Consider the following 27,937-nt stretch of genomic DNA (forward strand, 5'->3'; position numbering starts at 1 on the left):
AAGGAGATTAAGGCACAGCCTAGTCCACCCAACGAGCCAGAAACCCATCAAGACAGAGGGGTAATCCAGAGCAATACTGCCAAACGTTGTAACTGAAAATATTTTTATTTGACATCAACAGAAAGAATACACATTTGATTACACATCCCTTTATATATAAATTATAAGAATGCAAAAGCAAAACCATCTACAGGAAACCCAAAGGCAGTCCAGTATACAAGTAGCGTCCTGGGGAAAAACAGCATATCAGGACCCTCTCTCATGCTAACAAGCAGTCAGTCATCCCAAAGAATCCAAGCATTAGCGTTTTCTTTGAAGCTATTTTTCTGGGTTTCAACCATTAGTTACAATCAGTAGCACTTTGAGTGTTTTCACCAGTAGGGGAGAGGAAAAACACCATCCACCATAGGACACAGTCAGAATTGGCTTTGGTGCAACGTGAGTGTTTGTAGATGTGGCCCCTGAAAATCCCAGGGAGAGAAATTTCATGACCAGGTCAAGTCAAGAGCATTTAATGAGTTTGACTGATACAGTTTACCACAGAGACAATGAGATCTAGAAATCACAGGTCAACACCAAAGGGCAACATGAGCTACAAAAGGTGGCTTCAGTTCTTTACATGGCTTGTGGCTTTAGCAGTGGAAGAGAAACTTAGGCAGCAGCTTCTTGCACTGCTAATATCTCTCTGCTGAAAAGGATTTTCAGGTTTCCTGACTTTCCAGTTTCCATTCTTCCCTCTTTCAAGGCGCATTTTGTAGAAACCTTTGATCACAACAGCCAGAAACAAGCCCTCATCCCACCTCCACGACATTGAATAATTTCAGCATACAGCCAAACAATGTGTTGTTGCACTAACCTTTTTCTAACCATCAAAGAAACTCAATTCAAGGAATGCTGCCAGCATCTCCCCCAACCACCTGATAGCAGACACACACCACTACAGAAGAAGGTTCCAACTCTTCAACTTACAAAAGGCTCAGCACAAAACTGAGGTGCTCTCTGCAAAGACATGGCATTTTCAAGTGCAGCCTTGGTAAATTTTTGGTTATCGGCAGCTAGCTGTGGAAGTGGAGCCCTCCTTCTAAGGCAGCTTTATAAGAAAAATAAAATAACAGTCCTCTCCTGTGTTTCCATTACTGCTACAGACTACACCCATGCCAGTATTTTACAGGGAGACATTTGACCTGATTTCCATAAAACACATCTTCTTGTACTCCCTTGCATCTTTAAGATCTGGAGCCTGATCTGCCATAAGGACTATTATATTGTTTGGGTTTTTTTTAAAATTCAATGATAACCACAAGGGATAAGCTCTTAACCACAAGCCTCCTTCCTTACACTTTGCTCCTGCTCCATGCAAGGCCATCTTTCCACAGCTCCCAACATGACTGGAGCAGCAAGCCCAGCCAGAAAGAGCTTTGAACCAAAGAAGGTGAAGACTTTTCCAAAGTGAGACTGAAAAGGCATCTAGTAAATTAAAGTCCCTATGCATCCTGTGAGCCACTGCTGGCCTAAGAAGAAATGCACTGTTCCCTCATCCCTGCAGGATCCCACCCCTGCAGTGCAAGGGTTCAGCAAAACCTTCAGGTCTCAAAAAATGTAACAAAAACCCAAACTAAACCAAGCAAAGGAAAAAAAAAAAAAAAAGAAAAAATTCAGTGCTGAAGATTATCCCCAATACAACAAAATGTCCCTGATTTTAACAACCTTCAGCACAGGCCAAGGAAGTGCAAATTGCTGTGGTCAGAGCTGGTGGCTAAGTACTCACCAGAAGGAATTCAGTTCTGAGTTCTGGCTAAGGGCCTTAAATCACTTAAACCAGCTCCCTGGGTGTCAGCGCTTGAGGTTTTCATACATACATGGTCAAGGGGAGGAAAAGCAGGGTGTGTACAGGTGGTGCCCTGGTGCACTGACAGAAAATAGTACGGCATAATGTGCATGCTCCTCAAGCCTGAAACAATCAGAAGGGAGGTTCCAGATAGAGGACACACATTGCAAATAGGCTTTAGGCAAAGAAAAATCATTTGGATGTCAGCCCTGCTGTGAATATCTCAGCACCGCAGGAGATTTAATAGACAAATACACAGAGTAAACAAAGTACATGGCTTATATATAATGACGCACATGAAAAGCCTACTAGTCTAAAGATAAAGGAGGCTTTGAATCACATCCTATTACACTGCACTCTACTTTAATCTGGTATTAAATATACTGCTTATGATACACAAATTACTTTTAAGAGTTATTAAAATGTTACAACAACAAAAGTAAGAAAGTATTTCAAGTTTTATGCACAACCTTGCAAGAGAAAATTTTGGTTTTAGGAAGCTTCAGACAATACTTAAATAGCGTGGTAACCTCCTACCACTGCTAACAAGTGTTAGCAAATGTTAAGGTCATAATTTATTTGTGCAATTAAATTAATCTTTATTTAATTGGGAAAAAAACCCAAAAGACAGATCAGCACCACAAACCTCTCTCTGAACTCCTCCATCCCCCCAAAAAAAACTCAGGTGGTGTTGTGCTGAAGCACCAGAAGTAAGGTTATCTGAAGCCAGCAGTTTTTAAAGAGGTCATCCGTACAGCTTCCCACTCTATGCAGGGAGCTTACCCACAAACTCTGGCAAACTGTCTCATCTCACTCAAAGCCTCCTCTGAGACGAAAAGAAATAATGACATTCATTGAGTCCAGACTTGATTGTTCAACACCCGCTCTACACATAGAGGAGATGTTTGTTTTGGTCAGTCTGAGAAAACAGTTGTATTATGCTGTCTCCATTTAAAAAAAAATCTAATGCAAAGCATAAACTTGGACAATTTTAGCAGCATTTTACAGTCCTTCATAAAGTAAAACCAGGAATGAATTAAAAAGAATGCCTGCATACACCTCATTCAAAATACCAAATATCATGGGCAGTAACTGTTGATACATCACAGTTGTAATCAGAAAAAACTGAGTCCAGCAATTAATTCAACATGGGGACTACTGTAGCAAATAGATCAGATTCAACAATTTCTGGCAAAGTAACTATTTACAACTTGTATGTACAGCTTCTGGACTTACAAAACAACGGAGATCTAGAAAGTTGTGTAAAGTCAAGTTTGAAACTTAATTTTTTTTTTTTTTTTTTTTTAAAGCACTTGTCCAACCAATTTGGAGACACTTTGGCATGCCAAAAGAGGCCTTTTTTTGGTTCACTGCAACTCTTATAAAACCAGCACATACAATGCATCAGTGAGGCCAGATATCCTGGGCAATATAGGCAAGTCTGTTGTGTCTCTGATGTTAGCTGTTGGGAGTGCCAATATCCACTGTGATTTTTGTATACAGAGGGTACTTATCAGTTCTTAACACCTTGTAGGATAGCGTATTTAAGCCATCAGAATTCATTGTCTCCCGTGTGTGAGCAATTCGGTCAAACCTGCGGGGGAGGGGAAGGAAAAAAAGTGGGGGAAGAGGGCAGAGACAACAAAAAAAGAAAGAAAAAATGTTTAAACAATCTGATCTTTGCATACCTCTCAGGCAGCATCACAGGTGTTTCAAGAAAAATCTGAGCATCGGTGCCATAAACTCCCAGATTTGGCCAGCCTGAGCAATGGGCCAATGCATCCCTATGGGGTCAAATCTTAGCTAGGAATAAGCAGTCAAGCTTTTAAATCACACAGGTCGTTTTCCAGCTCTGCACTAGAGCAGAGGTTTGTATCCCAAAAACAAGCTGGAAACAATTGCTCAGAATCTAATTTTCTCAGTTTAAGAAATAAAAAAAAGGAAGAGAGGCCTTCGTGCCATAGTGCAATGTTTGGGAAAAGGTCTATAAACAGATAATAAACTGGCAAGGGGAAAGCAGCTGCTTACAGGGCAGGAGCAGAGAGCTTAGTCAAAGAGGAGATCGCTGCAGCCATTCCACATTGGACCTTTGTGCCCAGCAAAGAGAAAGCCAAGCAGTCAGAGCAGCAAGGGCAGGAGGCACCCCTAAACCTGCTGTGGGAAAAGGTCAGACACACCTCTCGGGGTTGGGTTCGTTCTTCCTGTCCCGGGAATGCCGGATCATTCTGCACTTTCCAATGACCGCATCTGGACGGGATATCCCCATGCCTTTAAACACCAGCCTGTAGAAAGCAAGTACATTAAACACCCGACGGATGTGGGCTTCTTTGCTGCACCTTCCACAAACAATCACTGGTTTTACCTACTTTTTTTTTTTTTTTGAGGGGGGAGTTACTAATGCACTTTCAAGCTTGCCAGCACAAGGAAGGAAAGCCAATCGTTTTCCACACAGACACTATCATACAGTGTAGAGACCTCACCCTGCCAACACCAAGATACTTCACCACACCCTCACTTGCACCTCCATCTTCTTTAAACACACCCAACACCACATTAACCCTGGTCCAGGCTGTACACTCGAATTTCAGTGGAAGTCATCTAGTTTTTACCACATCTGGATAGGAGCCAGAGGAGCACTTATTTCTTGTGATGTGAAAGCTGCAGCGTTGGGGGAAACTAAAGTGAATGGTGGTAAAGCAGCATAAAGGAGACACATGATCAGAGTCACAGTGGTCCCAGCTGGGACCTACTGGGTGAGGGGCAGCCCGTCTTTTGTTGGTATGCTCTCTACAAAGCACCTGCAGAGTTTTTTCATGGATATCACTGATGAAAAAGTCTTTGGTTTCTTCTTTGCCTCTCCCTTTTCACTTCTGTGTGGCATCTTCTGTTCCTCAAAACCAAGTGCCCCAATAAGAAAGGACTGCCACCTTGCTCTGAATGTCCTACCAGAACGCTGTCCCTCTCTTAGTTTTTTAGCAGAAGTGCAAAACCTCAAAAAAGTACATTTTTTAAACACCTTTCCTGAAGCCTAGAAGAGCTCAGAAACCCCAGAGAAAAGATACAGAGTAGTTTTTTTTACCAAGAAACATGAAGAAGTCCTCCAAATACAAGGCCCTCATGATTTCTCTCACTGAATGCTGTGGATATGTGAAGCTGTAAGGTAGCATGTTCCTCCTCTGCCCTGGTCTTCCCAGCCTGCCCTGTGAGTACAGCTTCGTCCTCTCCTGCACTTCTGAGCCTTGTTCAGCTTCCTTCCAGTCAAGCTTACATGGCTCGCAGCGTTATACAGACAGTCTGACAAATCTAACTCTCCTGGGAACAAAGGGATCTGCTACAAGGCTGCAGACCCAAACAAATATTGGGTTGAATTGGGCAAGGTGGGTCAAGGTCTCATCCACCTTCATCTGCATGTCCTGAATCTCCTTCTTTGAGCCAGCACTGGGAGACCCAGAAGCACACTTCTCCAGCCAGTGCACTGGTGTGGATGCTGGTGAGGCTATAGGGAGAATGAACAATGGCAAGGGGACAGGGTCCGTGTGTGACTTTTCCAACTAGAGGCCCTCCCCACCACACCCTGGGAGCTGAGAAATGGGTGAGAAACCCAGCATGCTCTCACTGAGCCAGCAGGCAGCCCACACACCACCTTCATGTCCCCCACACCCAGGTGAGAGCAGCAGGTCTGTGTTCATCCCCACCCTGAATGCACCCCAGGATGCCAAGGAGGCAAAATTATTTACCTGTTATAAATGTCATCATCTTCACCACCCCAGCCCCAGTAATTGTTTGGGAACCCATTGATCTTTGTGAACTGTTCTTTGCTCAGGGCAGACACACCTCCAAAATACTGATTGTAAGGCAACCTGGAAACAGAGAAAAGAGCACATTAGAGAAGAAGAGGTGTTAGCCCAGGGGCAGCCAGCCTGCCTGCCTGAAAAGGGCTTGCTGCTGTCCTTCACCCAGCCCACACACAGCCAGCACCCACTGCAAGGCACCTTCCTGCCACAGGAAGCAGACATGTGTTGTGGTACTCCGGACTCAGCTGAGGGAGAGGGAACTAGTGGGCTCAGTCCCAAATATATCTCAGAAGTATTTTAGAACTAGAAGTAGCTGCAGCCTTTTACTAAGCAGTACACTGTCCTCAAAGGACAGGCTGAAATGCATATCACCTCACAGAAAGTGACATGAATGCCACAGGAGTAGCAAGAGTGCAGACAAGCATTGGATGTGCCACAGAGCCTTCTCCTCCTGCAGCTCTACTGCTCACCTCCACACTCCTCAGTGCCCCAAAAGGAAGCTTGCAGCCCAAAACTGAGTTGGCAGTGTGACCTTGCATACAGAAAGCCAACCAGCTCCCACCTGAAATGGGACAATTCACCAGGAGATTTGGGACAGATGAAATTCAGACCCAGAGCATAAGGAGAGGGTCCACATAGGGGTCACCAGCACCTAGTGCAGACCTGTCTCTGCTTTAACAAGCAGAGAAATCCCCACAGCTATGCATTTCTGTTTTAAGTTTCACCTCTGTGAAAGAAAGAACTGCAGCTGCTGCAGTGCCAGTGGCAGTCCTACTCCAAAGCAGGGCTTGGGTCTGGAGTGGAGACATGTAGAGACCCTGCCAACATCACCACTGCTATAGCTTTACCATTACTGGTCACCACAAGGTCATGACCAGTCTTCACTTTAGATGACCAGTCTTCACAAAAGATGAGCTTTTAAACACCTTCTTAGGGATCTGGGACAGGGAAAAAAAAAAAACAAAAACCAAAAAAAAACCAAAAAAAACCAAAAACACCAACCAGAAAGGAAAAGCAAGACATATTTTAGTTCAGAACAGCTTGCTAAACCCAAATGTATGCTGCAAGAAGTTTCACTCTGTGCTGCTCTCATGTACCAGGGCAGTTCTCTAAGTGGCATAAAACCAAACAGCCAAAAAAATTTTGTCTTGCTGTTAAAATAGTGTCTGATGCAATCTTTTTTAAAGCTGCACATAATTCTCACTGTGTAAGAGTGTCTCACTTTTCAGACTAGTGGAAACACTAGCTGTCTTCCAGCTTCCAGACTGAAACACAAGAAGGGATATGTGGGCATCTGCAAAATGAAGGCTGCTTAGCTCTTCCTCACCCTTAGTTTCACTTCTAGAAGCTGTGAATTTTAATAAACTGCTCAGCTGCATTTCTCTGCCTTTCTCCCCTGCAGCCACCCACTCCCTGCAGGGCTGTGCACGTTAAGACAGGCTTTTGGGAGAGATGCTTTCCCATGCTTTCAATGGTGGGCGGGGATGTGTTACACTGCGCCTGCCCTGCTAGGCTGGCAATGGTATTAGGAAATGGATGCCACTCCAAAAGGTGTCTCACCGAAATCCAAATTTATCCATGGATACAGAAAGGTGCCGTGGCTGGCTGTAACATTTGTAGGTGTTCCTGTCATCCATTGGGATGAGGTCTACATCACTAAACACAAAGCAATCATAGTCATATTCCTTCAAGGCCTCTGCAAATCCAATATTCAGCAGTTTAGCACGGTTAAATTCTTCTTCTCCAGCCTAATTTAAAAACAAATAAAAACAGTTAAGTGACTTAAATTTGACAGTTGACATAAGAAGTTTCTTACTTCTTGCCAGATGCCAGTGTTGCTGCATTGGGCTGACATGCCCTGATGGTGGACTGAGCTGGAGCCCAAGCACTGCCCTTGCAGCACACATGGCACGTTTGCAGCAGACCTCCAGTGACCCCAAATGCTGCCTGAGGGACAATGACAACTGGAACAGCTGCAAACCGTGGAGGCAAGAAAAATGACTGAGGAAAGGCTAGAACCAGCTCAGCTCCCATCTCTTGGTGGGAGCCCCCAAGAGGGCAGGTTTGATACAAAAGCAAGCAGTCCCTATGTCCCACTCTATGCATAGGCATTTAAGGATTGAATTTTCTTACACAGGGCAAGCAGGTGGGGCTTCCTGGAGCAGCACAGAAAAGTAAAAACAGATGAGCTCCTCTAGAAGAAGGGACTCTTGCTACAGAAAGAAACATTGGCAGTGCTTTAGCTTATAGCCATGACCAGGACCATGGACCAAAACCTTGCTGTGGCCAGAATTTCAGAATCCTCCTCCTAAGCTTTGCCACAACATGGCTATAAGACTGTGGCACAACCGCTGCTGAGCAATATGTGATCACACACGCCAGACCTGATTTGCAAAGCACAAGATGGCACCAGGAGCCAAGGTCTGATGCTTTGCTGTTCACCTCTGACCCTCTGCCAAGCCCTGAGCAGTCATGAATGCAGAGGAGCAGGATGCTTCCTGGGCAGCAGGTTCGGCACATGGCTGTGACAGACAGCCTTGGTTACGGCATGGCAGGCCAGCATGAGCTGCTTCCTTAAAGGGCTACAGCTTGAGAGGTGGATGCTGCCACTGTGGTGGCAGCATCCCCTTAGCTGGTGCTCTTCCACCACTTTTCATCTGTCCTGGGGGCCTTGATGGCAAAATGCAATCAGGAAGGCTCTCACCATGATGGGAAAGACTTGGAAAGAGCTGACACTACAGCAGGGCATATTTATCCCAGGGCAAGCACAGCTAATGAAGGGACTGGCAAAAAGCAGGGCAGGAAAATCTCCACTTTCCTCCTCAAGTAATGAAGCATTTGAGAAGAACATGTTCGGCCTTTTTCAGGCAAAAACATTTCAAAAGCACATGTGGATTTGAGTACAAGTACAGGCTCACAAATTGCTGAGTATTTTAGCTTTTTAGCTAAAAGATCGTACCCAAACCCCAAGAATACTGGTGGTTTGAGAGTAAGGATTTCCAGTTGAAGACCCCACTCTGCAGCAGCAGCTTCAAACCCAAGCCCTGTACAAAGGAACAGAGCAGGTAGAAAAAATTCATAGGGCATCGCTCAAAGAGACTGAAGGTTTTTGCCAGCCTGGAAACCAAGACTGCCACTTTTAGTCCTCTACACTCTCTGAGCAGTATTAAGACAAAGGACTCCTCCACTGTGCAAGCTGTCCCCCCAGCCTGCAGTACCCACACCCAACATGGGATGTAAATCAAAGATGGATAAAATACTGTGCCCAAGGAACATCAGCTTGAAACACCACAGTCTTTGTAATGGCTTTATCTGGTTAATAAGCAATAATTTTGGTAACTGTTTAATCCAGACTGATTAACAGATCTGCTGCTGAAGAGCCAATGCAGGTTCTTGAAACAGCCCCAAGTATATTCCAAATGAAGGTTTCAAAATGCAAGTGTCAAACCAGTTTTCAAAAGCATTCCTCACCTGCCTCAGGCATAAATGACTTCACAGGGAGGAGTAAGCTTACACGGAAAAGGATCTGAGCAAATTCTCAGTATCCTCACCCAAAACAAAAGGGTTCACACAACAATAAGGCGGGCAGATGATCACTATCATGCATAAAGCAAGAGCAGTGAAAACCCAAGTACAGAAAATGAAGTAATGTGGAAGAAAGAGGCTGGGAGAGGAACCAGCTGAGGTCATGAGATTGGAGGGTTTTCTTTCCCCAGCAAAGGCTGCTGCCCAGCACTCCTCAGGTACCACGACACCAAACCCAAACTTGGCTTCAGGGTTCTGAGGGGAACTCGTCCTGGTGCTGGTGCAAAGTGCAATGTGCTCACACCTCAAAGCAACTGCTGGGGCCAGTCTAGGAGAGCAGCCTCATTTCACACCCTTTGGCTGCTCTTTTCCTAATGAAATTCAAGGCAAAGGGCACCAATTTTGTACCAGCAGAGACTCAGCTGCAATTAACCAGTGCCTTTGGGTAGCTAACTCTTTTGGGTGACACATGGGGATTAACAGTGCTACAAGGAGCTGTTGTTTTTAAACCTGTCCCCAAAAAATCTCAAAAGCAGAGAGTTTTGCACCAAGAGTATGCAGGACCCTTCCTGCCACCTCACCCACAGGACCCTGGCAGAGCTCACACTGGAGCTCTGTGTATGGAGAGGACAGGACCGTCAGCACAAATAGTTCATGTGGGCATTGCCACTCTCCTCTCAAATGGCCACAGCTTCACACTATGGCATCCAAAAGACTAGGAAGAAAGGAATCAACCTATACAAGAAAACAAAGAGCCCTCTCCAAACCATTTTTTACATTTACATTTTTAACTTTACATGAGCATGTAGCTCATGCAGCAAACTTTGCAAGGCTGTTACCAACTGTGACTGCTTTGAAGGCAGAAGGCTGGTTTTCTGTCCCAGAAGGTATGTGGGGCTTTAACACAATATATTGGAACAAAAAAAAGACTGACAAGAGGTTTTGCTTTTTGCAGAAGCACTGTTTCTTTATCTAAGGCAATGCAGAAGCACTGGTGTGCTTGTGGTATCTCAGATTCAAATCTCTCAAAACTTGCATGCTGCAATCTTTGACTGATCCCCAACATTTTGGAATACAACCAAACAAGAAACCAGAGCTGTGAAAACTTCCTTCCAGGTTAGCACAGAGTGCGGTACCCGCCGGCAACCCCTGAAAAAGCAGGTAAAGCACAACTGAAAAAACCTCCATCCCTTGCCTCTGCCTGGTACTTGTCATCCCGTGAATGCTGCTTTTTGTCACAAAGAAATAGATTTGTTTGGACTTGCTTGAACAGAGGAGCATTATCCTGAAGAGTGAGGCAGTGCACAGAGGTGTGCTTCTTTGACAATGCAGTCAAGCTCTAGACATAGCCTCCATGCTTTTCTAGGCTTTCAGACAGAAAATATGTAGTCCAAGCACATTTTTGCTATTTTCTTTTTCCTGACAATTTTGTCCCAATGTTCTCTTGCTCTGAAATTTAACCCACGTCTGAGTTCAGTGCTGGTGCCCAGCACCTGCTTCTGGTTCCTGAATGAACTGTCTCTGTCACTCCTAGAACAAATTGCTGCCTCAGTCCTCCAAGGCCTGACATTGACACTGCTTGGACCTGGAGGTGAATGATCAGCCTGAGCAAAACAATATGCAGGTTTTTTTACTTCCCATCCCTTACGTTGGCTGAATTTAGTTTGTTCAGCCAGACCTGCCAAAGGAAGATTCCTTTTTTTTTAGTGCTAGACAAAAAAAATTGAGGTTTTTGGAATAGTTACTCAAATTAAAGGAATTGCAAACTAGCAAGAAGCCACATGTCCTGACTTTGTTCTGCCTCCCACATCTATACAGGAGGCAGCTCTGTGATTGCTCCTGCAGACAGCACAGATGAAATGTGGCTGCATCTCCCTCCTGAATCCTACGCTCTTCAGATATCACAGAGGCAATGGTGAGGATGTATGTTTCTAGCCAAGGAGGAGAGCCATCGCCTCCAATGGGAGCTTGCTAGCTAAGTCAGGGACACACTGAGATAGCTTGAAGCACACACGCAATATCCATGGGGAAGTCCTTCCTCCAGTGGACTTGACAGGTAGAAACAAATTTCCAGAGCCATAGAGAGATATCAAGAGGTACTTTGGTGTTTCTCTGTCACAGGGTGTTTTGAGGCCTCAGCAAAATTACACTGGACAGTGGGAGAGAGCAGACACAGTGGGAACCTGCCTCCCTTGCCACTGCAAGAGTAGGCAGGAGCTGCGTACAATTCCCTCCTTTGCCCACCTACCTGATAACCCCTGCAAAGTAACACAAGCAAGAGTGATGCCCCAACCACCTCACACACACACACACACACACACACACACACACACACACACACCTCTCTGGAAAACTACTACCAAGACACTGCAAATAGCACCAGGGGCCAGTGGAAAATGCATGAACAACTGCCCAGTTTTCAGGGAATTGGCTAAGTCTTCCGTTTCCCAAACATTAGTCTGGCTGCATGGGCATTTGCATGGGCTGAAATGCAGTGAGAAGATTAATTTCTAGACCTGAGCACCCACGTGGCAACAGCCACAGGTGTGGGAGAACACACGGATAACGGTGGGAGTGAGCAAGGCTGAGGGAGGCACTGCACATTTGTACTTCTGCGGCACTGACGGGCCCTGGGCAGAGCGTGCCCGGCCATGTGTCCTCATCTCAGATTTACGTGAAAAATCCTTCAACACACAGGGTTGGGGTTTTTCTGAGGGTAGAGTGTGCAAGGTAAAACATATTCTGTTGTTTTCCACTGGCACCTGTTACATGCTGTTACATTTTACAAACATCATCGCCCTGACTTCAGCCAAGTCCTACTCGGAGGCACTCAGGCACGCAAGAACAGCACAGTGGAGACACAATGGACCCGTGATAGAAACACATTGCACTGAAAGGAAGAAGTTTGACATTACCAGTGCAGCAGTAGCAGGGCTCAGCACTCCTCTTTCTTTCTATGAGATGCGGAGCACAGAAGAGCATGTAGGCAGCTTGTAAGAACCAGATCACACAGTAATTCTCCTTGCTTCAGTGATTGCTTTGATATAGACAGGATTAACAAGTAAAGGTAATATTTCCCCACTAGAAGGAAAAATAAAATTAAAAAAAAAAAAAAGGAGGGCAGATGCAAAGGGAAGGACAGACAAGAAAAAGAGAAAAGCAATTGTCAAGATAGCAGAGAAATAGGACTGTTTTCCTACTGTACTTCTGAAAGAATTAATACATTTTCTGCATTTCTCTCTATTCAGTGTTCCCAGTCACTCTTGGGAGATGCATCCAGTGGTTTTACTACGACCACTCCACTTCTTCTAGACACGACTTATTAGAGGCATGCAGAAGGAGAACACTTATTTTACAAATTAAATAGTCTTACTTGCTAACCTGTATCTGCTGGGTGTGGCCAGGGCATAAATACCTGCCATATATACTTTTAATATGGCATATAAATTTCTGTAAGAGTTAACTGTAAAGGACACAGCCCTAGTGCTGGAGAACAGGCCACAGAAGAGGAGAAGCCAGCAACACAGGGCAATGCAAGCCAGCATGCAACATCACAGCAGCAGCAGGAACTCCAATCAGCCTTCAGACACTGCCTGCCTTTAGGGGCACCAGCACCGCTTTCCTCATCCTGGAACACCACAGATGGGGAAAAACCCCTGCCAGCTGCACTGCCAGCTCTTCACAATGGAGGCGGTTGCTCTCTCACAAGCAATGCCCCAAACCACATGCAGGCAGCTCTCACAGCTGGCGGGTGACTTCACCTGCCTGGGAAAGCAGCAGCCCCCAGCGCAGGACCACTGCTGGATGCCACACCACCTTCCCACTTCTGAGCTGTGCTCAGTGCGGGGAGGCACCACCTGCACCCCCTGACCAGCAGGGTCTGTGGCTCAGCCAGCCCCGTGGTAACTCACACGGGCAAATGCTGCATGTGCAAGGAAATGCAGCCCGAAGCACAGAGGGCTGCGGCTAGCCCTGCGCCACTGCACCACAGCAGCACCAGCTGCTCCTTGCTTTACACAGGATGGGTTTCCTTACAGGGCTCAATGCTAGGGCACAGCATGCCAGTCCACATGCTGCAGAAATGCCTTGTGTCCTCAGCACTGTGGCTGCCAGGTCACAGGCACAGTCAGATGCAGACACCGAACCATCTTGGCTGCTGTGCTGGGGAACTACTGCTAATTCCCCAGAAATCTCTTTTGTCTTGATCTCTGGCACTCTGGAAATGAGCAAAGCAAGAGAAATTGTACTAATGGAGTATCAGTTTCTCTCTTGGAATAAGTCTCCCCCTACTTTCAAGTCTGTGATGAAATTCATGGCTTGGGTGACCATTTTAAATATTCATGATGTTTGATATGTCCAAACACACCAGCTGATCCAAGCAGAAGTTTAAGGAGTTAACGCTTAAAGAAGCATGTTATTTCATCTCGGTTCTTACTGAGCTGAAAAAAGAGGATAAAAATACATATCCAAGAGAGAAACTGCAGTGCAATTGTCCAGAAGGTGGTCTCTCCTGAGGCTCTCAGAATTGCATCTGCCCTTTCACCCTGCAGCCTGTACATTTTAAGCCTTTTCAGGTGCGAACAACACTCACTTATTTAAACACCATTACACTATAAATTAAGACAGCTTGTCCTGAGTGAAATGTGCATATTTATGCTTTGCTTTTTTTAAAAGGCAGATTGAAGACCACCAGATACCAAGAAAATAAAAGCCCCAAAACCAAAAACTCCAAGAACTTCCCCATGATTGCTTGTTTCTTTTCTATTCCCCTGAATACAACCACATACCTACCCCACTACCACAGCTGTGTTTCCTCCATCCTGACTTTGTGCACTAGCTTAAACAGAAGGTGCTTGATAAAGTGAAATCCTACACATTTATGGCACATCTACTAACAAACTAGGCATTAATACCAACTTGTCACCTTAAAAATCTCTGCATGCCATTCCTGCAGCAGCTGGGAAAAAGGACATTTGGAAAGAGATAATTAATTGGGTTGTGATATTAGGAATTCTTTCCTCCTCACCAAGTGGTTTCTTTAAGCAGAAACTTTTAAGAGTGAATTGTACCTGAGCAGAACTGGGGATCTCAGGTTCTCCATCAAAAGCATGAAAGCAAAATTTTTCTTCCTTTTCTTTTTCTATTTTTAAGTAACCTTACAACCTGCCTGTCAGCCTATTGCTTTTCAAAGCAAAGCAACCATTCCTCTATTTTAAGGGGCACAGGCGCTGTTGTGACAGCTGTGTAAAAGCTTATCTCTAGCATCTTACCTGGTTGATAACATACACTCCATAATCTAGTTGCTGCCTTTGGAGAATTGGGTGCAGGTAATAGAGCCAGTACTTCAGATGCTCCTCTCGGTTCCTGAATGGTATGATTATTGCTACTTTCTGAAGTGCTATACAGTCCTTCGGAGCAAAACGACCTCCTGCTTCGACCTGTGGGTTTATTCTTGCCACTTCTTCCAGGTTTATGGGCTGAGAGAACTCTATACGTAGTGCACCAACTGGAAGAGAGTCACAACACAAAGCAAATTAACACATACAATCTACTTCTCTCAGCATACATCCTTTATACACATTAGGGTTTTGGTTGGGTTTGGTTTTTAGGAAACAGAGCTTTTGGTCCAAACACAACCCCACCAGTGCTTGGAGGTAATGAAGCTTGAACCATCCATACCCAAAGCAACCTCACACCATCAAGTCAGAGCAAACCCACAAGCAATGTGTCCTCTTGGAATCAGAACCCAAAGGAGTCACTGATACTGAGACCTGCAAATCCTACAGTCTGTGTGGCCAACCAAGAGCTGTGCTCCCACTGGCACAAGCACCACAAAGCCAGCCTGAAGTATTGCCTTCTGGGCTCTCACATACCTCAGGCAGCCCAAGAGTCAAGAACTTCAAAAATAGTTCTTTTCTCCTACCAACAAAATTACCTATGGCTAGTCACATGCAAAGTGAATAAAATCCCTTTCCTGATTTTTTTCTTAGAGATATTTTCCGTAGACATGCCACTTATTTATTAGAAGTTCTGTACTAGAAATGCTAAAAAAACCCCATATCCAGATTTGCATTCTGGTTGGCAATTCCTGCAGATGGTTTCAAAATCAGCAGGTTTTGAAACCACTGAAACAATGTGTCAGAACCAGGTTAAAAGTGAGAAGTCCAGGTGGCACCAGAGAAACCCTTTCAGAATGGCCAGGGTGGCCCTTCTGATTGCTTCCAGCTGCTCCAGCACCAATGGAGGAACTCACCACAAAAGCTCAAGGAAGGGCCTTTCCTGCTGCCACATCCTGCGTCCAGCACCAGCCAGTCAACAAACTACATTTGGCACAAACTCTGCAGTGGGGGGGTTGCTGAGGGCCCCCTACATAAGGCATAAAGCATCAACCATAACTTGCAGTCTGAGGATCTCCCCTTAAGGATTTAGCTGCTGTACACTCCCCTTCTCCTCCATTTGAGTGTCCTACCTTGTGAATGCTACCGCCTCACCTTTGTTGCAGAGACCCCCAGGTCCCCAAGGCAGGGTACACAGCCCTGGGGAAGCCCCTTGAGAATAAGCACAATGGAGCTCAAAAAGGCGGCCATCACAACCAACCTTGTGCATTCCACAACTTGTGACTAGGAAAAAATGCAGGAATAATTCTCCAGACTCATGGCTCATTCCCTGGTTATTTAGAAGAAGCAACCGTAGTTTGGTTGTGATGCTTCACTAACCTGTGCTCACTCACACTGAAGAGAATGAAGAGGAGACTGGCCAAGCTGGCAGAGATGCTCGGTGTACCTCCAGAGGCAGCAGGGAAGCTTTGCTGCATAGCAGCTACATAGTCACAGGATGCAAAGGGACCTCCTGATGTCTGCATTTTGCACTGGTTAACTGGGCAAGTTTCCCTCTAACGTGAGGAGAAGGCAGTGATTTTTCAGACTCCAGGGACACTGGGTTCAGTCTGCCCACACTCCCAGCCCTCCAGCAATTCCCAGCACTGCTGACACCTGTGCCCAGTGCTGCACCCTCTCTGCCTCCTGGTACAAGCTGGGCCCTGTGGATACTGCCCTGCAGCTGCAGAGCCAGGGCTCTCTGCTCTGAAGTCTAAATGTGGCTTGCAGGGAGAGCTCAGAAGGTGCTCTGCAGCAGGAGGAAGAGGCAAAAATTGGAGGAACTGGGGCAGGAAGGAACACAGAATGGAATGACCGGGACTGGGGCTCAGTGGTGACAGGATCAGGGGCCAGGCACAGCCATCCTCATGCCTGTGGGACAAGTATCGTATCAACAAGGCCAGAGGTGGCAGGAGAGGAAGGCAGTACATTTCATGATTCTACTGGATTTGGGGCCTGCTTCCACACCACGGTGGCAAGCATTTTTCCAAAACAGCCTCTGGCCCCAACCCACTTGCACACCCACTTCCCCCAGCTGTCCCTGTGGCCATCATTGTCACATCCATTAGGAGACTAGCACTCAGAGCTAGGATGATGCTACACTTTTGTGATTTTAAAACAGCAGAGGCATTGCACTAGGCATGGCTCACCTAACCAGTCACAGCCAGCAACCAGGATTATGTTGGGCATCTATGCCCAGGGACTTTATTTTCCCAATCCTTCTTGCACCTGGTTGCCAGCAGCAGGACCTGCTGGGATGCTGCTGGAAGCAGAGGGGCAGAAGCAACACATCCCTTTGCAGGGCCCTGCCAGCCTAGTCCATTGCCAGGCACTGGGTGTGGCTGCTGTCCCATCAAACAAGCCTGCTCTTTTTGGGACAAGCTGGGATCTGTGTTCCCAGTTACTGGACTCTTCTCCCAGTTGCGGCTCCCAAGAAGCAACTGCGAACCCCATCAGACTGGAGAATGCTTTCTGGTTTAACAAACAAAGGTTCTTTTAATGTCTCGAACCCACTCAGAGTAAGGCAGGAGGAAATTAAAGTCTGCCATTTAGGTGAACTTACAGAGGAAATCTCCCACTGGTGACTTGTGAGTTCCAGCTGGGCAAGGACAGCCACAAGCATTTGGAACTGCAAACAGCATTTTGCTGGCTGGCATCCAGCAGCCCCCCAAAGCCAAACATAGACCACTCATCCTGCCAGCACTCACTCTTGCTTGCCTTACAGAGACTGGAACATTGTCAAGGAAAACATGGGAGTAGAAAGCACATTCATTGTAAAAAAACAGCTGCAGAAGGCAATGATTTAACAGCTTCATCATCTTGAAGGGCATTGGTGAGAAACAATCTCTATTGCTCCAACCTTCTCCTTAATGCACCAGTTTTAAGGGCAGCACACCTTCTCACAAATACTGCCCTAAGGGATGCAGCCAACATGTAGGTCAGTGAGAAGTCCCCAGGCACCAGTGCCATCCAAGTGTGGAAAGGCAGGCGCTTCTGAGACAGGCTGGACACAAATCATTCAGTTAATACATTCACCAAATACAAAACCAGAAAAAAAGCTGAATAGGCTGTTTTGAAATACAGAATGACTGAAACAAACTTACTTCATAAAGCCATGTGTCTGACACAATGCAGCAGCAGCCTATGACCCACTGCAAATTGACACTCAGTTCACTTCCCAAGCAGGACAGGCTAAAGCCAAATCCACAAGCACACAGGCCTTCCAACTGGTTAACAGAGTCATAGTTCCAGCTATAACTTTAAACAATTTCACTGAAATTTGACTGTCTGGATAGCAAGCAGCCCTAGGGCTGCTGTTTCCCAAGGATGCTGACTCAGGATGTAATCTGCAATGCCAAGAAAACGTGCAAAGTCTGCTGCAAGTGCTGTCCCACCTGTCAAAACTGTGTCCCTATCTATGTTTACTAGGTAGACTTTCCAGCTCGATTCACTCCATCTGAATATTTTCTGACTCTGTTCAAGCTGACTGTCTGACATAGGAATCACTGTATAAGGAGTCCCTTCTAAAAACAGACAGGCATGACAGTGCTGTGTGGACTTGCAACTCTGATCACCCATGCAGCCCAGCATCAGTAGGCAGATGCCTGTTGGGTTCAGTATCACAAAGCTCCAACAGAGCAACTTCAAGAACCCCCACTGTGTATTTTAGCAAAAGAAAACCTTGAAAACATAAATAAGCAACTGCAGGAAGCTTGCAAAAAAAACCCGCAAAAGCACAGCATCACATCAAAACATTTCAGAGTTTGTAAAAGGAGGCTTTAGCTGACAATAGCAGGGTAAGAGAAAGATACACCTAAAGAAGTCAACCCACTCCTGCCCCTCACTTCTGACCCCCAGGGAAGGTGTACAGGAAAAGCCAGGAGCCATGACAAACCGGACACAGCTTCTCACACAAAGCAAAAAGTGAGGCTTGCAAAAAGCAGAGGCAGCTCCGTGCTGGAGCCCCAGGAGCCTGTCTCACGGTGCCAATGATTTTCCCATCCCCACTTCCCAATGGCCATGCCTGCCACAACACCTAAACCTCCTGCCATCTGAGGCTGCCAGCACACAGCCTTCCTGGTGCTCATCCTGCTGAGCCAAAATAAGAGGACCCTCACATAAGCAGCCCAGAATCCACTCAGCCTATATTATAATAAATCTAGAGACTGATCTAGTCCAAAGGGAGTGATCTAGGGGGCTCCACAGAACACCTTCCCAATACTAGAAGTGTTGGGAAAACTCAGGCAGCAATGCCTGGCAGGCCCAGGAGTGTACTCGTGCATCCCTACAGGGGCTATAAATGGGATGACACCACACCCCATCCAAGAAGGTGGGAACAGGTGATACAAAACAGGGCTGCTGCCACAAAGGGCAGCCCTGGGGGGCTCAGGCAGGACAGTCTGGGGGAAGCCTATGCTTGAGGAAGGCAGTGCAGCCCTGGGAGAAAGAAATAGGAAGGAGGGAAACTAGTCTCTTGGACAGGCTCGAAGAGTAATCCAGCCATCTGAATCACCCTCCTGAGAGCTTCACTGGGAAAAAAAGCAAAACCCACCTGCATGCTTTAAGCCAGGCACAAATCTCAGACATTTAGTTTAGTGAAAATGAAAGCAAAAGCTGATAGCAGGAGTTGGGAAAAGGCTCTCCCTGAATAGAGCTAAAAAGAACATTTCCATCACCCTGGCTGAGAGCTGGGTGCTGCTATCCATCCGCTGAGCCATGTGCACACATGCACTGCCACACTCAGACAATCCTCATGTGAAAGAAAAGCTGGAAAAGAGAAGCAGAGCTTGCAAGAGAGAAAAAAAACCCAACAACCCTCTCTTTGCAGGGGCCCAACAGAAAAGGGAAGGAAGGGCCCATCAGCCACACCAAGCCTGCCTTGGCTGGGAAAAACAGTATCAGCTCCAGCCCAGACAATGTGAGAGCAAGTTCCCCCACCCTAGGCTATGAAGCAGGGCTGGACCCCAGCCCCACATGGCAACTCCAGGGCAGGCAGGCAGATGCATCCGACAGTTCGGCAAAGCAGTAATTTCCTCTTAAGGTAATTAAAATAATTTCCCATCCGCTAAACTTCAGAGCTGTGCCAGCAGCTTTTCAGGTGGCACCAGACAGATTCAAGTCATGGCTCACACCCACAGTGGGGGTACGGGGCAGGCCCCATGTCCCTTGCCCATCTGGGTCTCCCAAGAAGCCGTGTCCTGGCATGCAACTCACTGGTCAAAATGGCCAACTGGCTGGCAGCCACTGCCTCTTGCTAACTGCAGCCGTTGCTCCCCTAGGAGAGTTTAAAGAAAAAACTCCTTGAGTCTTTCTAGAAATACCCTTGTCACAAAAAAATATGCCTTCCCAAAGGCTGGTATACATTTAATTTGTATTTGGTGAAGTTGCATACCCCACAGATGTTAGCTACACCAAGGCAAAGGAAACCTGCGACATGGGCTCATCTCTCATCCTGGGCAGGCTTGCACATGGTCTAGCATCTGCAACTGTGGACCCCAAAGGAAAACAGGCTGAAAAAAATGAGGATGCATCACATGTGCTGGCAACATTGGATCTGTCTGATTAACTCAGCAACTACTGCCAGAGAAAAAAGTATATTAACCCAATCCCCAGCACTGACACTAGCACATGGCATCTTTAGAACAAAATAAAAAAAAAAAAAAAAAAGGAAGACAGTCTCATTGATAGAAGGTGCTTCTGGGAGAGAAGAAAAGTCCTCCTTAGTGGGTCAAATCCAGTGCACAGTCACTGAGGCAGCTTTGAACTGCCTCCCTTTGAGCCAGGCAATCTGCATGTTATTAGCTGTTCCTACTTGCCACAAAATTAAATTCCAGGTTCTCTTACCAGCAAACAAACAAACAAACATGGATCAGAAAAAGGCTGAGCAGACATCGGCCACAAACCTCCCACTATGCAGCAGGATGGGATGTATGGACAGGAGCCCTCCCAGGTCGAGTGGCATCTCAGGCGCATCTCCCAAATCATCAGGCAATCCTCGCAGCTCCTCTCCTAGTGCCCCATCCCATCCTGGCATGTGCACCTGGATTCCAACACTGCCCAGGGGCTGGGGTGCACTCCTCAGATAGGTGGGGGAGCACCAGATGCCAGGTGGGGTGGAGGTGTGTCTGTCTGGCTGAAACTCTGCCAGGGCTTGTGCACCCCAAAAGCATGGGCTGCTGCTGGCGTCAAGAAGCGCAGGAGGCCAGGACAGCAGGAGGGCATGCTTGGAGAGATGGCTGCTGCTTCGTGCACTGCCCCGGAGCACAAAGGTTTGGGCGGATCCATCCCATAAAGGCCTTTACAGGGCCACTTCCAGATTCCGCAAGACCCGTTTGCAGGTAACTTGTCTCTTTGCCCTCAAAGCAAATCCAGTGACACCCCAGCTGGGGGAGGTAACAAAAGCAACTCTTTCAGACAAATACGTGCAGAGGCTTGAGGACTGCCCCAAGCTCCCTGCACTTCAGCAGCTGCTGGAAAGGCTGTTTGCCATGCCCCTAGCCATGGCTACTCCTCAGTGAAATTAGTACCTGCACTGCAAATGCAATCCACACCTGGCTCACCAGGCACCTGTCCTTGCAGGCAGGGGCTGCACAAAAGAAAACACTGATCCAGTGGGGGCAGGCTGAGCAGTAAGACAGTCTCCAACCCAGAGAAATAGGAGCAAGCTGAACATTGACACTGTTCTATCCACATGCCCCAACACCCCAAATCTTTGCCCCCCTTACTGCAGTATTGCTGTGGACTGGCTGGGTTTGTCCCCTAAACCAAATTCCCCTTCTGCCCTGCAGAGAAGGGTGTGCAAGAGGGAGTGGAGCAGTGGCTGGCTGGAGAGTAGTGTCCTCTAGTGAGGAAAGGAGGTGAGCTGTGGAGCCCAGCACCTCCTGCTTGTATGTGAGGCCATCGGACCTAGAGCACCTCCCTACTGAGGACTGTGCTCCTCCAGCACCCTGCCCTTTGCAATGAGGATGGCCATCAAGACAGGGACAATGCTCCCTATCTGCTGAATGAAGTCAGACTAAGATGCTCCACACCAGAGGAGGAAAGTAAAAGAGCTTAACTGAATTCTGCGTCCAAGTGCAGTTTTGGAAGCTGCACGTTATCTCTTTCCAAACACAAATTTGGCCCAATTTCCAAAGAAACTAGCTATTGCTTCAGATCAATGCTGGAAGAGAAACAAGCATGTTATACAACACTACATGCATGAGACAGAAAACTTTCCTTTTCTCCTGTTGTGCTTTGTCCCTGTAACAGCTGCTCTCCAGCACAGCACAGTACCTTTTCAAGTTACTGTGTGAGCCTCATTAACGCTCCTTGACCTCCATTTTGGCCAGATAAGAGGAATGCTAGTGGTACTTTCCTCACAAAAGCTGCTCCCTGCCTGCCAAGGAAACCTGTCCTTCAGAGGTATGATGTGCTGGCACAGATAGATAGGTATGGAGTTGTCAGTGGTGTTGCCAGAATCACACATCTGCTCCCTGCCAAACATCTTAAGCATATTCTTTAGAGAAGTTTAGCAGTTTCTCAAACCCTCTTTTGAAGCCAAGAAAGCTTAAATTTGAGTAAACTGATTCACATGTTATCTACCTCTCCCCCTACCCTCTCCATCCTCTTCCCTGAATTTCTGTTTTACTTTTTTCAAAAGAAGGCAGTGGAGAGACACTGCACAACCCCAGCTTGTGTCTGTGAGCAAAGCAATGCCTCCAGCACCCACGCAGGCAGGAAGGAGCAGACACTGGTTAAAAAAAGACAGGTCCAGATAAGAGAGGAAAGGGAGATGCTACATGTACAGCAAATGCTTTCTCCACTGCCTGGTATTGCAAGTGACCCCCAGATTCAGAGGCCTCCAATTCCTGGGGTAGAAACTACCCACAGCAAGATGAGAGCCTATGACTGCAGGTGGCCAATGTGACAGGATGACCACATCCCAGGCATGCCAAACCTCCCAAATCCCTTCTGCACTGTCAGCACTAGAATTCTTCCTAAAAACCTGTGGGTTTAGCATCTCTTAGGTTTTCACCCTCTTACCCCAATTTTGTCCTGCTAGGATTCTGCCAGCAGTAAAACACCTTCTACCTTTGCTCACAAAATGTCCACATATACAGGACCTCTAACTATGTTATTTATTAATTCCATCTCAGGCAGCACATAACTTCTAACATTTCTGTAATACAGACACTAAGCATCACTGCTGATTTTACAGGCTGCCTCAAAGCATCAGAAAACCCTCATCACTTATCTTCAGCATCAACAGTTTAGAGCACCTGCTTGTACTGACTACACAGGCATCAGAAGCAGAGCAGTGAATAAACAGCCTGTGTAATAGTGTCACTCTCCTCCCCGAGTGACAGCTGCCAAAAGGAGTTTTTTTCTTTCAATCCTTGTTTTTTCAAAAAATGCCTCACTAACATAGAAGTGGGAAGCACGAGTTTACATCCAGAACTCTTACATCTTGGAGAAACAGCTCTTTTCCTTATATGCCCAAGAATCCCAAGCAGAAGGACTTAGGGGGGCTGGTGGGTGGGAAGCTGGACATGACCCAGCCATGGGCACCCCCAGCCCAGAGAGCCAAACGTGTCCTGGGCTGCATCCAAAGCAGTGTGGGCAGCAGGGGAGGGAGGGGATTCTGCCCCTCTGCTCTGCTCTGGTGAGAGAGATCCCATCTGGAACCCTGCACCCAGCTCTGGGGTCCCAGCACAGGAAGGTCATGGAACTGTTGGAGTCCAGATGATTTGAGGGGTTGGGCACTTACCCTATGAAGTCAGGCTGAGAGAGTTGGGACTGTTCAGCTTGGAGAGGATAAGGCTCTAGGGAGAAAACAAAGCTGGAGAGGGACTTTTGACAAGATAGTGACAGGATAAGGGGCAATGGCTTTTAAGTGCAGCAGGTTTCGATCAGATGTTAGGAAAAAATTCTTTACTGTGAGAGTGGTGAGGTACTGGAACAGGTTGCCCAGAGAAGTTCTGGATGCTCCTTTCCTGGAATTGTTTGTTCAATGCCAAGTTGGATGACCTGGTGTAGGTAAAGGTGTGCATGCCCACACCAGGGAGCTGAGATTAAATGATCTTTAAGGCCCCTTCCAATCCAATCCAATCTAATCCAATCCAATCCAGTCCAGTCCAATCCAATCCATTCTAGGGTGTCCCAGGAAACAGCCGTTTTTAAACCTTAGCGAAAATGCGTACATCTCTAGTGGTTTGTCCTTTGGACAATTCACTGGTTCATACATTAACCTACACTTTTGTTCTGTGAATATCCATTTATTACTAGTGTACATAGTTATCAGTTTTCTAATTTTATATCTGGGCATGAAAAGCAATTAAGACAGACACATGACTGCAATATTTAGCACACTCGGGTGAACTTTCCCAGAAGACGCTCATGGCAAAAAGGGCAAGAGTGCATCTTTTATTTTTGCCATCCCAGCCACACCTGGTGTCTAAACAGGGGTAGAACTGGCTAAGGAGACAGTTGTACTCTAAAATACCTCCAAAAATACATGCTCTCACCTGGGCAGGACTTGAAAATTGCATCCCTGAAATACAGATAAGCCTGTCTATGAAATTTTGCTTTGCAGATTTCTACTGCTTTAAAATGAGCTCTTTTGGAAAGGGATCTTTCAGCTGAAGAATTTGACCCTTTGTGCATACCCTCCTTAAACCAGCAGGCATGTAATACCAAAATACAAAAACCACATGGAAATGGTAGAAGAAACACATTTGACTGGTTTGAAAGTGCTTAGGCCAATACACATACTACTTCTAGAGAGCAATTTTTATCAAAAAGAAACAAAAAAGCAATACCACAATACTGTTCCGCATCTCCTAAAGAATGTAACAATTTGGAAAACGGACACTTGCAGGAAATACCTGGATTTACTTGCTTTTGGGCTTCTCAGAGAAACCAGAATTTCTTTGAATTCTTGAGGTTTTACTGCAGCAAGCAGGTTGTGCTTCCTGATACCCCATTTAAGATATTCATTAGCATGCAGTTTTAAACTGGAGCACAAATCCAAAATGCTTATATTGCCTTGTATTAGAGAATTGCATAGCTTTTAAGTACTTTCAACTCAAAGCTGAATTATAGTACTACCCCAGTCCTGATTTATTCCTTTAAGTTATAAATAATAGGAAGTGAACCATAAAAGCACATTTAAAAACTGGCAGCTTATTTTAAGAGATTAAACCTCATTCAGCTAATGCATTTGTTGCAGAGCCAGACAGCAGGGATTGTAAACTACTCTCAACAGACTGCTAGGAAGAAAACTGTGGGCCTCTGAAATTAGTACCTGGCTATTTTACCATTCAAAAAGCCTGAGCAGTTCAGTCACACATATCCTGTGTGAGTCATCACATGGGTTCCCAACCACGATGGGGGAGGGGTAGGCAGGAAATCAAAAAACCCAGAATCATGTGTTATAATAACATCGGCTTATTGAGGAAATGGAGTATTTGGAGCTACCTGTTCTCATCAGAGCACTTCTCATACTTTTGGGAATACAGGACTCACAGGATAATTCCCACTTCTTATGCTCATATTGATAAGTGAGTTTTGAGTTCAAAAAGGAGTATTTCTAAGTTCTGGGTGAGGAAATTACATATCAGAAGTGTCAGAATCTGTGGTATTGATGATTCTGAAATTGTAAAAAGTCTCTGTCTTTCTGCCCCGTTGCCAAAGAAGAAGCCATAATTCATCTGTGCTGTTTTCAAGGTTGTTTATTCTTGCTTATCTCTAACATGTTCTGCTGCCCTGCTGCAGGTCTGTCCTGCAGGGCAGCGTGAGGGGCTCTGCCCCATGTTACAAACATTATATACCAGAAACTACGTGTGCTATATTTACAATAATGTGCCAATATCTATCATCTATGTTGAACAGTGTGTCCCCAGCCTAAACCAATAGAAAAATACCAACACTACAGTGAAACATGGAGGGCATGAAGAAGGAGAAAAAGGACAAGACACATCCAATTCCTCCATCTTGTCCCCTCTGAACCCCTAATCTAGAATCCTAAAATTTTACTTTTGCACCTGTGCCACACTTAATTATTACTCATATCAAACACTCAGAGCTTGTAATTCATCCTGTAAGATTGAAAACTCTTTTCCATGGACAGAGATCAGAGACAGTGTCTCTCGGGGTTCTGTACAGGGGGGTTCCTGACCCCCTGCCTGGGTCCCAGGCCTTCCAGGGCAGCCAGAGGGAAGCTCTGGATTCCCACAAGAAGTGCCCACAAAGTGCACATCCCCTAATCCTCAGTGGCCTTAGGGACACATGAGATGCTGATCAGGGCAGACTCAGCTCTGACCAACATGCGACGCATGACACAATTGTTTAACAAATGCTGTTTCCTACCAAAATCTGAAAAGAACAGAGAAAAAAAAAAAAAAAAAAAAAAAAAAAGGAACAAACAGTTTCTCACCTACATGCTGGCTATAAATCTTGATGCTGTGACAGTGCCAGGCTGCATGTGACTGCACCACCCCACAAGTACTGAAGGTAACACAGCCTACTCTATTGTAATGAGCTACTTCTTCCATGGCCCTGTAACTCTCTTGACCATCTGTAACCACTGTGAGTACCCTCGTATGGCCTTTGGCAGGTTCAATGAACAGCATTGAAGATGTTACAAAGTTGATTTAAAACATCTTAAATAATCCTTCAGCAACTAACTCCAATAACACTTTGAATCCTGGAGTCACTAAGAGCATTTCTCTAAACTCCAGGCATTTCCAAACCACATGACTCACTCCTGACAGGATCAGACTAAGTGGAGACTATTCACAGCAAAGCCATAAAGGGTTCCCACATCCACTCTCTGAGGACAAGCTCGCACAGCCACTTTCAACATAAATGATGTAGGGGAAAAAAGCGAAAGATACTAATCAAAAACAACAGAAAACACAGGACAGTTTCTTTTAGTGACCTCAAAACCACCTTCCTAAAATAACAAAACAGTCATTTCTAATTCAGATGCATTGATCCATAAAGAGCTGACCAGCAAGCACCATAAGAAAAGATGAATTTTTTTTGTCGGTTCTGTAAACGGAAAACCACAGGTAGCTTCTCTGAAGTCTTTTCCCCAGTTGTGATCTGTGGTAACAGAGGTACCTATGCTAAAATAGCACACTTGATGGATGAAGGAGATTACCCCCAGGCTCAAGGGCCCAAGGTGTGGCCAGGCTACAGTCAGCTGGGATGCCAGCAGGTCATGGTATCAACCCTACCTACACTCTGTTCAAGGAGCAGCAGTTACAAGCAACAAGTTGGGTGGGAGAGCCTTTTAAAGGTACGAAAAAAATCTGAAATTCCTCTTGTCCCCAACTCTTTGTATTTGTCACAAATCCAGCAGATCAAAACAGCTCCAGGTCATCACATAGTAAAAATGAGACCACCAGCAAGCTGCAAACCCGCCGAGATCCTGCTAGCATTCCTTGTGCCAGCCTTGCACACAGCTCCAGCGCAGATAAAACACACGCCAGGCTGCCACGTATCACGGTACTGCATCACAGGACCAAATATGTCCAGTTGAAAGCGCCGCTGGGATACCTAACAACTGTACTCATGACCCTGCCTCACAGCTCATTTTAAATCCGTGCGGCTCATTCAGCAGGTCCGAGAACAGAGAAAGGCTACGAAAAGCCTGCACATCGCAAAAAGCCCTCCAGAGCTTGGCATTGCGCAAGAGCAGCATTTTGGGTAGCGTTCCGAGAGGAAATTACCCAACTTCGACGACAGACAGCCAGAGAGAAACCGAGCCGGGCGGGGTGGGAGCGCTTCCCGAGAGCAGAGGGGCTCCGCTCGCCGCTGCCGTGCCTGCGGCAGCATCCGCGCCGCGCTCCCTGCGCACCGGCTCCCCGGGGATTCTCCCACAATGCCCCTCCGCCGGCGGCACACGCGAGGGCAGCCGCGCCGCTGTCACAGCGCCCGCTCCGCGGAGAGGCACCCACGGGCGCACCGGGACCCGACGGCGTCCACCCGCGCCTCCTCCCCGGGGCAGCGGGGCCCCTGCCCGTCCCCTCGAAACCCTGCCGGGACGGCACTTACCGAGCAGCGGGGAGGGCTCGGGGCAGGGGCCCGGCGGCGGCGGCGGCTCGGCGGGCGGGGACCGGGCCCGGGCGGCGGGCGGCGACGGGCGGGAGAGCGGCAGCGAGAGGTTGGCGGGCGGCGGGCGGCGCGGCGGCGGCTCGGGGCTGCCCGGCGGCCCCAGAGCGCTGCCCGCCAGGTAGTAGAGCAGCGTGGCTGAGAGGTGGAGGGCACAGAAGGCGACGAGGAGGCGGCAGGCCCGCTGCAGCGAGGTGCCGGGCAGCGACGCCTCCTTCATGCCGCTGCGCTGGCGGGGAGCGCCGCCCGCCCCGCGCCGCGCCGCCGACGGGGGACGGGGACGGGGCGGGGGCGGCAGCGGCTCCGCCCGCCGGGGG

The 27,937-nt window shown here is 47.0% G+C and overlaps 1 protein-coding gene across 1 annotated transcript; it reads right to left on the reverse strand.

The window, feature by feature from the left end:
* Positions 1-86: 86 nt before the first annotated feature.
* Positions 87-27,909, reverse strand: B4GALT1 (beta-1,4-galactosyltransferase 1). The gene is made up of 6 exons (XM_030257904.4): positions 27,564-27,909; positions 14,418-14,653; positions 7,183-7,370; positions 5,566-5,688; positions 4,006-4,110; positions 87-3,422 (listed from the first exon to the last, which is right to left on the reverse strand). Exons 1-6 carry the CDS (start codon positions 27,838-27,840, stop codon positions 3,287-3,289), a joined length of 1,065 nt encoding a protein of 354 aa, XP_030113764.4. The 5' UTR covers positions 27,841-27,909; the 3' UTR covers positions 87-3,286.
* Between the last annotated feature and the right edge of the window lie 28 nt (positions 27,910-27,937).

This window comes from Taeniopygia guttata, chromosome Z, assembly GCF_048771995.1.
Source record: "Taeniopygia guttata chromosome Z, bTaeGut7.mat, whole genome shotgun sequence".
In the NCBI taxonomy this organism is placed as follows: Eukaryota; Metazoa; Chordata; class Aves; order Passeriformes; family Estrildidae; genus Taeniopygia; species Taeniopygia guttata.

Coding starts and splice junctions, on each gene's coding strand:
- B4GALT1 (XM_030257904.4), bottom strand. CDS start 27,840: ATGAAGGAGGCGTCGCTGCCCGGCACCTCGCTGCAGCGGGCCTGCCGC. Junction 4,111..5,565: donor GATGATGACATTTATAACAG/GTAAATAATTTT, acceptor TGCTTTCTACAG/GCTGGTGTTTAAAGGCATGG. Junction 3,423..4,005: donor AACGAACCCAACCCCGAGAG/GTGTGTCTGACC, acceptor CCTCCCCCGCAG/GTTTGACCGAATTGCTCACA.